We start from the raw sequence: 15552 nt of genomic DNA, 5'->3' as shown, positions 1-15552 counted from the left end.
TTACTATTTTTATTTTTTCCTATATTGTCTTTATTATCCTAGCCACTAGACCACCAGGGAAAGATTATATTGTCTTTATTATAACCATTGAGAACTCAAACCTCTTTTGAACTCACTATCTTTGTAAAGAAATTTATTATGCATTACTATAGTGCATTAGATAGTATGGGGAAGTAAAAGCTTCAGTAAGGTAAAAATAAAACCACATTTAGCTATAGTAACACATTGTAAATTAGGGTACATTTTAAATACACCATATATACTCGAGTATAAGCCGACCCGAGCATCAGCCAAGGCACCTAATTTTACCATAAAAACTGCATTACAAACATGCTGAAAAACTTAGCTTATACACAGGTATATATGATCTATATGAATCATTTTATTGGAGGCTTCTACAGCTCTCTCTTTTTTCAATTATCTGATGGGGGGCTCGTAGAACTCTTATCATCCGTCCATCCATCCATGTGTCAGGCACATTGGTACATTTGTTGCCATCATCATTCTCAAAGCATTTCTTTCTGCTTGAGCCCTTGGGATCAGCTCCTCATGAACTCTTTGATAATTTATAAATCATTTTTTAAAAACCTTACATAAACTGATATGAAGACTGTTACATCTAAAAAATGTTTTTAGTATGAAGTTTCTTAAAAGTAATATATGCAAAATTAAGATCATACAAATATGTATCACATGATCCCCCAAAACAAATCAAAGCAAAATAATCATCCTGTGACTCAAAAATACCTGCAATCCCTCTCCTCAACCCCCAGCCTGTCATTATCTCTTACAGACAGGAAGTAGTGATAAATGTTTTAAACAGCTGAACTCTTCATCATATTATTAAGGGTAAAAAAGAAAACCTTACTAAATTATGCTGCCATGGTAGCATACAGCTAACACGTTAAGAAAATTAGGGAAGGTTTATAATTTCAAGGCTCCTTGAATTGCTAGCTTTCATTAGAGAATAATTAATATTTTAGGTCATGGAAAATCATGAGCCTAGACAAGAAAAAATGCCAGCTTGTTTTACATCAAATGATTGTATTACAAGATTAGTTTTCAAATAAGCACAGCAATTTTTGTAAACTCTATATTCATTTTAATTTCTCAAAATTATTGTCACCTATAGGGAAAATATTACAATTAAAGAAGAGATGGCATCAATGATGCAATTTTATTAACAAGGGGAAAAAGACATTAAGCTTAATGATTAAAAAGAAAAGAATCATAGTCAATGTTGTTTAAATCCTAAAACACTATTTTATTAAATGAATAACTATCAATTAAAAGTACTGTACCTTCCGACTCCTTTCAACAGTTTTCTCATCCACAGAGGTATGAGTACGGCACCTAAGAGAGACCACAATGTCCAATGTCATTGAAATTCAATAATGAAAGGCCTATCTCATATTAGTATTAAAACCAAGGCCGTAAGAAAACCAGGTGCTTCCAAGCTGTCCAAAATGTATCAGCTTCTTTTCTCTAGGATCAAATCTATCGGTTGTCTTTGAGCCAACTGCAAACCTGGTGAGCCCATGTGGAGCAGAGGTGAACAGGGTGCTCAGTGGTAGATCTTTCAGAAGCAGACCAAGAAAACAAACAAGCAAAAAACCAAAACAACACTCACTGCCCTGGAGTCTATGCCAGCCCTACTAACAAGCCTGTATTCAGAGGCAATCTCTGAGTGGACTTACACCTCTAACCCCACCCCCTTTGGTTAACAGCCAAATGCATCAATCATTTGCATCACCCAGGATCTCCTGAAATCCAATACATGGCCTGATATTTATTCAACAATATAATTTATTTTCTCCAGCTATCCAAATAACCCCTGAAAATACAAATTACCCTTTTCAATTGTGATATATTTCAGACGAACAAGATTATATAAAAAGTCACTGAACAGCCAAGTATCGACCACGCAGCTTGAGAATAAAACTTCTAAAAAACATTTCAGACCCTGTACAGCCTGCCTAATCACATTTCCCGCTTCCCTTTTCAACAGCTAACACTGAAGAATTGAGTTTCCTGTGAACATATTTACAATTTTTTTAAAAATACTTTTACTAGGGGCTTTTACTTCTCTTAACACAACCCATACACACCTCTAATGTATCAAGTACATTTGCACATATGCCACCACCATCATTTTCAAAGCATTCTCCTCCCACTCGAGCCCCTGATATCAGCTCCCCATATCTTCTCCCGCCCACCCTCTCTCATGAACCCTTGATAAGTTATATATTAGTTTTTCAATATCTTACGTCATCCTCCCTCACCCCTCACACATTTTTCCGTTATTCATCCCCCTGGGAGGGGGTTCTAGTTTGATTCCATATTTACAATTTTATGATAAATGTTTGATGCATGCCCATCCCTTTAAGCAAAAAATATCTAGCATTTAACATATTGTAAATCTGCAAATTATTTGTCTCACTCAACCTAACACCTGACATATATTGCTATATAACAGTTCAATCATTTTTATAAGTCCTATGTAATATTCCACCATATGAATTTTCCAGTATGTCATTTCCTAATATTAGCAGTACTTTGTTTCCAAATTTTCACATTAACAAATAACTGCTGTAACAGATAATCCCATCCATGACCTCTGGTACATAAACATGAGCTTTTCTAAGTCATGCCTATGAGTAAAATTGCTGTGTATCTTCAACTGCAGCTATCAATGTTGCTCCAAAGTAGGTAGGCGCCACTACCTAGTTAATACAACTTATCAACCACTCTCAATTTTTATCAAACTTTTAACTCAATTGGCAAAGTCATTGTAATTTTGCTCTGCATATCCCAAACTACTTGTGATGCTGAATATCATTGCATGTTATTTACTGATCGTTCAGGTTTCCATTTCTGCAAATTGTCTAGTGATAACCATTATACAAGCGGGTACCCCCCAAAATTGAATTACGCAGGGCGATGGGGAGCTATAGTAGTACGCATTTTTCCCGCTAGGTGAGCTTCAAGCAAATCGCCCTTAGTGAACCCAGTGGCATGGCCTGGGAAGGTTCTTTCTGGTCAGAGTGATTTTTTTTCATAAAAGACATTTCATTCAAACTTTGTTTTTGTAATGGCTGATTCAAGAGAACAATTGTGGCTGTGAAATTCTGTTTCCTGTGCAGGAAAATTGCCACAGAAACTGTTGTGATTTTGCACACAGCTTACAAGGACAGCACTATGGGGAAAACTCAGGGGTACAAGTGTTTTTCTCATTTCAAAAAAGGTGAAATGTCGATTGATGACAAACCTCATTCTGGACTGGATGTCCATTGTAGAGAATTTGGAGTTCATTCCACCAGGTCAGACTATTAATCAAGCTTTCTATTTAAAGGTTCTGAACAGTGTGAGAGCTAAAAAAGGCCTGATTTGTGGCAGACAGGGACTGGTTTTGCCACCACAACAATGCACCTGCTCACGCAGCCATCTCAGTGCTCCAGGTTTTGGGCAAAAACACATCATGCTTCTCTTGCCCCACACACCTTACTCACCTGACCACACTCCGTGCAACTTCTGTTTGTTTCCCCAAATAAAGAGGGACATTAAAGAACAGTGATTTGATGACATAAAGAAGGGGGACAGGAGGAAAGGCGGGGAGGAGACAACAGGAAGTTCTAGCAACCGCCCAAACAGATGAGTTTGAAAACTTTTCCAAGAATGGAATCACAGATTTGACAAATGTATTAAGTGTAATGGAGAGTACTTTGAAGGTGATCAGGTTATTTTGTAAAAAATAATACAGCTTGGGGAAAAAAGACATGTATTATTCCGGTTTTGGGGGAGAACCCCCTCTTACACTCTCCTAGATCAGGTTTTTGTACCGATTGGAACATTTTTTATATGCTTGATGCTAATTATTTATTGATTATATGTATTATAAATACTTTCCTTATAGTATGAATTTGTCATTTCACCGTCTCTGGCTGACAGAAATTTGTATCATAATTGTTAATCTGTTCTTTTAGTTGGTGTATTGTGTTGGCTATCCTTGGGCTTTTATTATTCCATATTTTATTATTCATATTCTATTAATATGTGATTTCTCCATCAATTGAATTCTTCAGTGTTGTTCCATAAAATTTTATGTCTTCACAGCTTTTGTTATTCTTAGGAAATATTTTTCTATTACAATTGTAAGTATGTATTTTAATTTACATTTTCTTAATGTTGCTATTGTTAAGCAACTCAATTTTATTATGCTGCTGTTGTGAGCCACTGAGCCAATTCTGACTCAAGCCAATCCCAGAAGACAGACTAAGATCTGCCCAATAAGCTTTACTAGAGTGCAGTCGTTACGGGAACAGACTGTCAGGTTTTTGCTCCTGCAGAACTACTGACAGGTCGAGCCACTAACCTTTTTGATTAGCAGGTGAGTGTTTAAGCAATGCATCACCAGGGGTGCTTACATTTTAGTATATTTAACTTATATCCGATAATACTATTGAACTTATTAGTCTAATTAAGTCTTTAAGGGATTTAAGCACTTAAAAGTGTAACCAGTGTGCTGATAGCTCTCGGGTTAAGGACAAAGAATTAACTTCTCAACTCAATACTACTACACATGGTGATTACAGCGGAAAAGTAAAAACAAACCAAAAAATCAAGAGGGAAAGGAAATGTCTTGCACAAAACAGGAAGACATCATCCTCTACTTGTCTCTTTTACATTCTAACCCCTAACCAATACAAAAAATAAAAAAAGTGGACTAAAATGCCAAGTAAACCCTTCTCCTGCCACATTTTCATCTCCTTGGCTAAACAGGTAACTTTTCAATTCATCCCTCACTTAAGAAAGTTTACATTTAATGCCTGATTCTACAAGTTACAAGAAAAATATTTTTGAATAGTCAGTTGTTAATGCCAGTTGATTATATTATTTAACATTCAAATAGGAGTACATAATTTTCTCGATTTCACAGGTAAATAATCTGAGGTTCAGGGAGATTAAAAATGTACCCAAGGTTAAGTATTCACAAACTATCAAACCTAGCATTTTAACTCAAGTGTCTCAGGTTCTAAAAGTATGGTATTCTTATTTGCATACCACCTCCTCCTAACAACCACCTAGTTATTTGTTAGATGTTAAATTCCAGCTCCTCTTCTCATCTACTACTCAAGAAAAAGCTAGAGAAATAAACAAACCAGGTCAGTTACTTAGTTTTGTTTCTGGCTTAAATTGAAAACTGTACGGAGAAGACTTACGGTTGTTTGGAGGAAAGTATGCGAGCAGCTTCGGTCTTCAAGTGGTCATTAATTGCCTCTGAGAGCTCTTCTACAGTCTCAATGTCCACCTGTTCATCCTCCTCCTCCAGGTAGCCTACCTGATTATTCTGAAATAAGGCATCACAACAATAAATCATGTACTGGAAAACAAGCAAATCGAAAATGTTCAATGCATATCCCCCCCTTACAAAACTAGTGCCAAACAGAGATTTTTATAACACAAAATTATTGGTAATCTTACTTATTCATCATAAAATCCAATTAAGCAGAAAGACAGCACACAATCAGTAAAAACGAGGAACTACATAGTAAGTTACACATGTGTTAAAAACAGACATGGTTTAGGATCAAATCACCCAAGGGCTGTCTTGATGCTTTAGTGTCACACATAAGTCAGGTACGACAGTATTAAGAGCAGATAATGGTATATAAAATGTGGTGAGAACAGAAATGCAAGAAGGTGTCCACCTTCACTAACAATAAATCAAGATACCCACAAATCACACACATTAAGATACTCCGTGCAGATATGAAATCTCTCTTAAGTCTCCCAACCCCACAGAACAAGAACTTTTGAAGAATTTCAAATTTCAAAAGCAACCCAGGCTTGCTGTACTTGCTTGTTATACTACAAATGTATCAATCAGTAAGCATTTATTGAGCACCTGTCACAGAAAAATTACTGTATATTATTAGACAGAATTATAAAGATGTATGGGATGTGTTGATGTTTTTAGGTCCACCTCTAAAAGTAGTATTTATTACAACAGAAACTAAACGGGGAATACATTACCGATTTTTGGAGAAAGCATAACCAAAATTGAAGCATCTCAATGGTCTTATTAATCTTATGTTTAAACTTGTTAGAAAAGTTACTTATCCCTAAATTAAAGGTTCCACAAGGCTGACAAAACACTAAAATGTAAGCCATGAAGCTACTGAGCCCTAGATTTCCTTCATTATACCTTTGTTCCCTGCCCCAATTTAAAGCACTCAATTTCTATTCAATCACTAAGACCTTTACCCAATGACCCCAAAAAAGGTACTGTGTATACTCGTGTATAAGCCGGGTTTGTCGAGTGTTTTAATGCAGATTTTGTGGTAAAATTAGGTGCCTCAGCAGATATTCAGGTCGGCTTAAACTCGAGTATATATGGTACAAATTGTAAACATAACGTTCATTGACTGTCCTTTCATACCTCGGCCATAAAATAACGGCTTTATATAGCAGCCTTGGATATATTTCATAAATTCAAGTTAATCCAGGGAGCCAACTATGGCAAAAGATGCACTGAAACAATGTCTATTAAAATTAACTTAGCAAGCCAAATCAACAGAATCTAAAAAAGTTTGAATAGTAATGCCAGTAGATGCTATACAGTATTTATGAGGAATACTGTTTGCATAGTATAATTTTAACTTAGGGCTTTGGAAATGCCAGCAAAACAGAAATTTTAAACAGCAAGAGGCTACTTAAAACCTTCCTCAAGCATTAACCTTCCTCAAATGTTATCACAAGCGTGAGACATAATTTAACTATAATGTAAAATTTAGATTTTAGAATACCATGTCCTTATTTTTTAAAATGCTAAGTGTGCTTTGTCAGATTCCCTCTATTAGTAGAGCCAAGCAAAACTACACTGTATGCTGAAGACAATCTAAAGCAGCAGTTCTCAACCTAGGGGTCGGGACCCCTTTGGGGGTTGAACAACCCTTTCACAGCACTCAGCGGATTCATAACAGTAGCAAAATTACAGTTATGAAGCAGCAACAAAAATAATGTTGGGGTCATCACAACATGAGGAACCGTGTTAAAGGGTCGCGGCCTTAGGGAGGCTGAGAAGCACTGGCTGTAGGTAGACGTGAGCCTCCGTGTGAAACGGACTCATCAAATGGGAGTGGTGATTTCAGGATTTCTTTGCTTCTATTCAACTTCAGAGGTTCTTAAGCATTTCCTCCAAAGGCTTATTAAGCCGGCCGACCAATAATACCAGAGAAGCCTCAAAAATAATATAAGTTCTGTTTTTCATCCATCTCCAAAAATGACCAGCCACTGAGTACAAAGGCCCATGCTGGACATGGGTGCTGTGAGGCCAACCTGTGTCTGTTTAGCTTCCTTGGTCAAAGAGCTCAGAGTTGTAATATAAAGTGAGAGGACACATACAGCCCTGCCCAAAGCAGCAGAGTAGGATACCAGAAAGGGATACAAAGATGATCCAGAATCTTATTCTGGGTCTACAAGAGGAGCTGACAACAGCTAATGTGTACTGACTTTAAAAAGATATTAAGAGTCAATTGTATTGGAATTAAGAGTCTGCTTTAGCCATCAATACTGTATGAGATGGATTAAGTTACTTACTGTATTTCTGAAGTCACCTCTTTGCTATATTTTTTTAACTATTTGAAATTGTGATGTGCTTTCCAATAATTAGTGTTAAAATTATAATTGGAAGAGTTGCTTTTGTTGTATTCTCAGAGGTGGCAAATGAATCTCAATGTCACTTTAAACTTGGTAACAGCATCTCTGATCTTCTGTTACTTATCTATACGATGGAACTATTAGAATGTTTAGAAATTTACAAGAGTTAAATGTTAAAGAAAAAAAATACATACATAAGCTCAATAAATGTTGCCAGACTGACAGCCTAAAGTACAAAGTCATTTTTAGTCATAATCTAAACCTAGGCTTTCAATTGAATATGTTAGTTACAGTGATTTTCTGGAAAAGCTATTGTTTCTAACCAATCCCTTAAACCATTGGGGTTTCATCCACAACAAAAACAAGCTCACCACCTTTTCTACATCATCAACCTCCTCACTCTGGTAGTCAGAAACAACATCCACCATCTCATCAACAGAGTCATCCGTTTTCTCATTCTCATCTTCTTCATCCTCGCCTTCCAAATCCAACACAGTGAAGTCAGTACTGCTTCTCCCACTTTTCTTTTCTTGTTTGGGTTTTAAAGGTTCTCCTGGTAGCAGTAAGTGACCCTCAGAGTGTCCATCCCCTCTGTCACCTTTTGTAGCTCTCGTGGAAAAGGTTGCAGGATTAGAAATCCTACTCCAAGAATCGCACCCAGTTTTTAAACCAGAGAGATCTTGTTCTTGTTGAAACGCACTTGAATTTTCCTGTCTGGTCTTTGTGTGTTTAATTAATTCATCATCTCCCTCTTTCTTACATTCTTTTGACGTTCCAACACATTTCCAGGTCAGAGGGCCCTTCAGATGCTTTCTCATTCTGTCTCTAATACTGCCCTCCTCCACAGAATATCCCATTCCCTTCTTGTTCTCCGGTTGTGCATTACATCGCTGTTCCACAATTTTGTTCTCTGATAATTCAAGTTTACTTTCTTCCTTGGAGATAATTGGAAATTCACTTTGTTTTTCTTCGGGATTGTCCAGTACGTGCCCCTGTTCCACTTTCACAGTGACAACTTTTTTAAGCTGTGCTTTACTTACACTTTGGGCTGTCACATTACTAGTTTTTCCAGAAATGGTCTTAACTTCTACAACAGTCTGCTTTCCCTTAGAACGACTCTGATTCCTAGAGTCAGCTTCATCACTAACATCCTTATAGTCTCCATCCGAGTGTGACCTAGTGATAAAGGGGTGCTCAGGATGCATAGCGGTGATAGGATCTTCTCCTGTAATGGACTCTTCATCAAAATGATCACTCCCTTCTTCCAAAGAGTCATTCAGGGTTTCTTCTGAGGCAGCAGCTCCTGGATTTTGGTTCATTATTGTACTAGCCTCAGGGTCTATAGCATCTGCATCTGACTGCACAACTTTCTTGGTTTCCTGCTGTTTTAAAGAGCTTGTTTCATTTTTCTGATCTGCATTCTGAGATTCTCTTTTCATCTGCAAGGAAGCAACATGCTGAAGAATGGAGCTAGGAATAGGTTTTTGTCCTGGGAGTTGCAACAAGGCAAAACTGCCAGACTGGAGAGGAATGAGACTGGCTGTACCAACCGGCTGCCCTCCTGAGCTATAGGTGATTTTGGTTTCAGAGCCAGTTTTACTTGCAAAACTTTGTGGTTCAGGAGCAGAAATCCTCAGGGTCAAAGTACCCGCCTGAGACACAAAATTAGATCCAGAGGAGAGCAATGATGGCGCCTGAGTGATGACATTCACAGCTGGTGAAGACCCAACAGTCTGAATTACTGGGCTCACAACAGAGAAAGCAGATGACGAAGTAGAAGATGGTGGCGTCGTCTCTGAAGGCTTAGAAGGTGCAGGTAACCGGATTCCCACCACAGATCCTAGTAAGAAGAAAATTTGAAATCACCATTGCATTCACCAAAACTTCCAAAATAAACATTTCTTTTTAGATAGTTACCTCTAAGAAAAATCTCTATACCTGGGTTCCGAAAGAGGACAGGTTGTAAGTTGGGCTGGGAATTAGAGCCCCGGAGCTGGTGCAAAGGGAGGAGCTGGACAATCTGCCCGTTAGGATGCCTGAATAGGTTCATTCCACTGGGGCTCCTGACAGGCTGCAGGACCATCCGCTGCCCCGCAGGCTGTGGGTTTGGGGCAGGTCTTACAGTAGGAGAGCCCTGCTGTACTGGAATCAACAACAATCGAGGTCCAGCACGTTTCAATGGGTTAGGAGAGACCTGAGAAGTAGCCACTGGAATTTGAGGGGTATTTTCTGAAAAATAAAAAATAGAAACATGGCATCAGAATTCTTTTAACACATTAAAAAAAAAAAAACTACTAGGGCATAGGATGTAACCATGCAGTAAATAATTCTATTTAATAATCATGGCTAAGAATAATTTATTTTAAACCTAACTTCACAAAGTTTTACACTGAGAGTGATAAAAAAAAAATCTTAAAGCATCATTTGCCAAGTGAGCTATTTATTGGGATGCTTCTGCCTAACAAAAAAACATGGACCAGGGCTCTAAATGTGAATTATTACAGTTTAGAAAGATCATTTTATGATAAAAATGATCTTTTTGCAGTTTTCAATTTGAAAGGCTGGTAGTACGTATTAGATTTTCACTTAAGTAAGATAAAAGTTCAAAGACTAAAAATCACAAGATGCAAAAAGTTTCTTGGCTTTAAAAATTCAATGAAGAATAAAAGTTTAAAGATTTGTCAAAATTATTTTTCAGAAGGAAAAAAAAATACATACCCCCTAAAAATGGAATGAAATTAAGAGACATCAAAGAAGCAGGGATATAAAGCCTGGTTAGGAAAAGGCAAAAGATAGTTTTAAAACAAACAGAAAAAGCAGCAATTTATTTCAGAAGATGTGAATTAAAAGAAATGTCAAATCATTAACAGCACCTAAATATGCACTTTATTATTTGGAAGAAGCATTTATAAATACTAAAGACTGGGAAAAAAGAAAACAAGTAAATAATAAAAATTCTCATTAGTCTGTCCATCATAGAAAAATCAACTAACAAAAAATTCCACTTCACACATGACATGACTGTCTATGAAGTAGGCACTGTGCCCACAAAACATATCCAATTTCTAACAGAGAGTCATGCCCATAGCATTTAGACAGTCAGGAACTTAGATGTAGATAGAAGATCCAGGGCTACTTTTGACAATGAAATAAAATACAGACCAAACTGCTTGTGGGAGGGAGGGGGAAAGGGCAAAAGATAACAAAAATACATCTTATGTGCATGACATGTTTTTGTTAAAGTACTCCTAATTTCCTACACTTTTCAAATTAAATTTTAGTGAGTGTTTCAAAACTGGATTATTCCAATTTTAAGATTAAAAGTAGATTCTAATACACAATACATATACATGTGATTGTTTAAATGTGAGAGAAAAGACGTGGAAAGAGAAAAGGGGAAATTGAATGAAAAAGTCACAGCTGATTCCGTGCTTGAGTTGGGGCCCTCCCTCTCTGTGAAGTGGTAACAAAATCAAACACACTGCCTTGGGAGGACTCAGTTCCGTATACATCAAAGCAGCTGTGGAAATCTATTAAGAACACTATTATTTCCTAAAACGGTCCTGCGAAAAATAAGCAGGACATGGATATAGAACAACGTGTCTGCTTTTTAAGTAATTTCTCTTTTAATTCTAATTCTATTATACACGAGATAAAGTAGCAATCTACATTGTTTTTAAATGTCCAGAATTTTTTCAGTATCTTCATCAACTGACTTACACTCGCAGAAGCTGTTGAATTGGAGAATGTCTAGCTGTGTATATTTTCGCCAAATTAAAAAATACTAATTACAAGAATAACAATGAGTCTAAGGAAGAAAATGTTCTAAAATTGATTGTGGTAATAATTGTACAATTCTTCTTGATATGACTGAACTATTGAATTGCATGGTATGTGGAAGACCTACCATTAACACTGTTTAAGAAAAAAGCCTGGATTCCTTTGAAATATAGTTTTAAACAGTTATAATATAACAGATAAGAACTCTGAGATTCAATAGAAATCAAGATAGTTGCATTAATAATGACCTTACTACCCAAACTCTAAGATATACTAACCATTTCTTACATATTTACTTATGGGGAGAAGCAAAGGATAAACAATTTTAACGTTGCAAATAAATTTTACTTTCAACAGAACTTCAACTTATAAATCAATTCCCCAAACCATTACATTATTTATTAATAGACCTACAGAGATTTTTAGCCATGTTAAAAAAAACTAAAAATAGTAAGAAAAGTATCAATAACCAAAAGAGTTGCTAAAGGATATTTATTTCTCCTCCAATCCTCAAAAGCTTTACTCTTTTCCACATTAATTCCACTGAGTGGACCACATACTTTACTTAGTTGCACTGGAATACAATATTAGCAAGTGTACAATATTCTTAATAAAAAATTAATTTAACCTAACCCAACAAATGAGAACTATTTTTAGCTTAAAAGCATATAAACATAAACGAAATATGTTTCCTTATTTTTATTTCAATTTAGTTGTATAATAATTAAATAGGGGAATTATTTATTAGATGGGCATTGTGCTGATTCACTCATGAATTTGAGTAGGCAAGAGGAGCTAGACTGATAAAAAGAAAATTTTAATTTTAAGTATAAAAAGACAAAAGCCTTCAGCTTGCTTGGCTATAGCACAGGCTAAAACCTTCTCATCTTTCTTCATTGAAAAGGAGGGGGGAAGGAGGGACACTTGCATTTGGAACTCCATCCTGAAAAAGGCATGCCCTTAGCTGCATGTAGCTCGCAGGACATGCAGATTCCTCTGGGTCCACTGTAGCAACTACTCTCCAGCTCGCACCTCTGAGACCGGCATGATTTCTGTTTTCTCAAACAGTATTTCCATCCATTCTGTTTTGAATGTTTTGAATTGGTCCTGAGACAAACTCTAATCCCACTACTCCAGTCCTGTTAAACTTTCAAGGTTTTTCATGTTATCTCCCAAGTAAGTTGTTTTTATAAGTTCTGTTTATAAAGTTGCATAGATTGTCAGCTCTCTGTCCTAACTATATATTAATCCTGAGTTCTACTATCTTCGGTGCTTTTTTGCAAAATGCAAAGGTTTTCAGGAATACACGTATCATGCTATAGCAGGTAACATGTTATATCATGTTATAATAATAGCTAGGCCTTACCTGGTCTCTGGCTCACTGGTGGACTCCCATTAATTCCTGAAAGTATAATAGGAACAGAGCCCAGAGATGAAGTTGGTGTGGTCACCATGGAGGAAGATGCAGCTGTGGTCACCACGACTATGGAGGTGGAGGCAGTGGAAGCAACGGGCAGAGTTATGGTTGGAGAAGATGCTACCAAAGACTTAGGAAAAGCAATTGAAGCCACAGGGGGAGTTTTCCCAGTCGTTTTGGTAAGATTCACAGTGGCTGTAGACTGAGTAGGTGTTATAGGGGTGCGGACATTAGTTTCAGAGACCTCGACAGTCCCTGCATGGGTGGCACCAGAAGAATTAGTAGTCTCTTTAGTTCCCACGTCAGAAATAGCAGTCATAGGTGCCACAGAAGTAACATTTTCTAAAATCACTTGAGGGGTGGTAGTGGTGACAGCAGCAGTCACAGGGCTGCACACCTGAACTGGCTCAGAAGAAATCACAGGTGTGACGACCATTACTGGAGAAGGTCTGATACTGAACTTCTGTGACCCTGTCAGGGGTTGGGGTGTGCTAACTCCAGGTATCTTCTGCTGCAGGGCTCCAACTTTGCTCATCACAAACTGTGTGAACACACCACCAGGAGAGGGTCGAGCCGCTGCAAATAAAAATTTGCAGGTCAAAAATCTTCAGTTCTCATAATTTATTCTCTTAGTGAATGTGTTTAATCAACATTTGTTGCGTACCACTGGGTCAATTTCATACAGGGACTAGCTACCTGTATTGTATGTGCCCATTTCCACCCCCAGAAATGAAACACGTCCCTCAACCCAACCCGAAGTCTCATAATTAGAATGAGAAAGGGGTTAAAATGGGTGCTCCTACCAAAATTTTGTTTAGCTATTCAAATTGCTAGGACACAAAAGGCCATACAGCATCAATCAACTTCATTATGTAAAACAGATGATAGGTAAAAAGCAGAGAACTTTTTTCCTAATGCTGATTTAAAATGTGTTTCCATCACTTCCTTCCGCCCCAGCACCCCACCTCTTTGTTACTGTTCTCTTAAGGGATGGGGAGTTTTGCATATTCCTAAAATGTATACCTTTTTTTTTTTAAAAAAAGGATAAGATTACTTTGGGAGGGAAAGGGGGGATTGTCAGTTTAAGATGCTGAAAAACAAACAAAAAAAGGCGCCTTTTCAGGCACACAGTGTCTATCCTTGATCTCCAAATAACTCTCCAGTTCTCAGCCAGATATTTCAACTTTATATTAGAGGGATAAGAATTCAGCAATTTGTACCTTTACTGAACATTCCTATTGAGATTTGCAACAATGAAGAGTTCAATAAATCAACTGTAAAGATATTCTCAGTGCTAAAACACAAATACTTCAAGGAGGCAATTGATTACACACTCAACGTTTTACACTTACAAAACGTTAAGTGAAAGAAAGAAGTTTTCATTCACAGAGCAGGGATGAACAAAGTAAGGCAATGCTGCCAAAATTATGTTTTACAGGGGCCTTTTAATTTACGCATATATGTAATTCAGTCTACTTGGGTTTTGCTATTTGCTGGGTTTCACATGTTCAAAGAATATATTTATGACTAGTGCCAAACACCACCAGTCCACGTGGGAAAACGCTAAGCTAAGGAGATAGAATATTTCTGCCTTTTAAGAAACAAAATTAAAAAAATAAGTCTTAGTCTTTTTACATTAATATCACCAGTCTAAAAGTCTAGGAAATAACCATAAAACTACAGAGAGTTCAATTTATCTAATACGATAGGCTACTAAATGTATTATAAAAATAAAAGACTTAAAACACTTAGCATAAAAACACCACTACGTCTGTATTTCTCTTTATACCTCTAACTCACTGATTCACTACCCAAAGTATGTACACTTCAACTTACCAATCGGCCTTTTTGCTGACACAAATGCCTTCAGATTCTTCCCAGGGCGGTTTGATGTAGTGCTGGAGGAAGATGTTGCTTTGGAATTGGATGTAGAAGGCAACAGGGTACGTGGTTTCCTGGATGCAGCCACCTTGGCGTTGGATGCTACCTTGGAGATGACAGTACTGAGGGTTGAGAGGTCCAGGACTGAGGGTCGCAACCTGCCTGTGATATAAGCAGCTAGCCTATTGGCTGGATGCAATGCCCCCATCTGTCCCAATAGCAACTTAGCCTGCGGGTAACTCTTACCATTAACCTGAAACAAGTGGCAAAGAGAAATTCTGTAAAGATAAAATTCTCTTGCTAATCCTTCTCCTTTTAACAAGGCTTTAAAAGTCTACTTTTCAGCTTTAAAAGGGAAAAAGAAATGAACTTTTCCCATTAAGAGTAATCTAATTAGGAGATTTTTAAAACGCTGTCAGCTAATATTCTGAACTAAACTCATTTTCATTTAGAAAAGTGTTGACACAGAGGATCTTAGAAATTATCATTTCTGCATCACAAACACGTGAAAAATGGCATCAAACCTAAGAACCATCCAACTATCAATGAACAATGCTAGTTACACTATTAACAATCACCAGTAAACATGACTAACTGCTCCACAAAAACTCTCTGGGATTAACTGTGCTCCACAGATCTCTTAATAAAGCCCCAAAGTGTCATTTTCAAGCACTCTTCATATTTTAAAAATACATGATGAACACAGCTTGTTATAAAACAAATACTGCTAAAGTAAGCTAAGCAACAAACAATTTTCAAAATATGCAACTTTGAAGACAATGTCTTTATCTCCTGGAAAAAGCATGGTTGGTGAT

General features: G+C 37.1%; 1 protein-coding gene across 16 annotated transcripts in view; it reads right to left on the bottom strand.

Annotated features, from left to right (window-relative positions):
* MGA (MAX dimerization protein MGA) overlaps positions 1-15552 on the bottom strand; it is a 114826-nt gene that overhangs the window by 9815 nt on the left and 89459 nt on the right. For 8 of the 16 annotated variants that reach the window (XM_075531320.1, XM_075531322.1, XM_075531321.1 and 5 more), the window contains exons 14-19: positions 14693-14990; positions 12806-13432; positions 9598-9888; positions 8034-9499; positions 5220-5347; positions 1302-1353 (exon numbers count right to left, since the gene is read on the bottom strand). In XM_075531320.1, the coding sequence (XP_075387435.1) occupies positions 1302-1353; positions 5220-5347; positions 8034-9499; positions 9598-9888; positions 12806-13432; positions 14693-14990 (2862 nt within the window). Of the gene's footprint in view, positions 1-1301; positions 1354-5219; positions 5348-8033; positions 9500-9597; positions 9889-12805; positions 13433-14692; positions 14991-15552 lie in introns of those variants that run through there. The other 8 variants (XM_075531324.1, XM_075531328.1, XM_075531331.1 and 5 more) reach the window with 5 other exon arrangements.

Source organism: Tenrec ecaudatus, chromosome 14 (assembly GCF_050624435.1).
Source record: "Tenrec ecaudatus isolate mTenEca1 chromosome 14, mTenEca1.hap1, whole genome shotgun sequence".
Taxonomy (NCBI): domain Eukaryota; kingdom Metazoa; phylum Chordata; class Mammalia; order Afrosoricida; family Tenrecidae; genus Tenrec; species Tenrec ecaudatus.
This window is presented reverse-complemented; position numbering and strand designations above follow the sequence as displayed.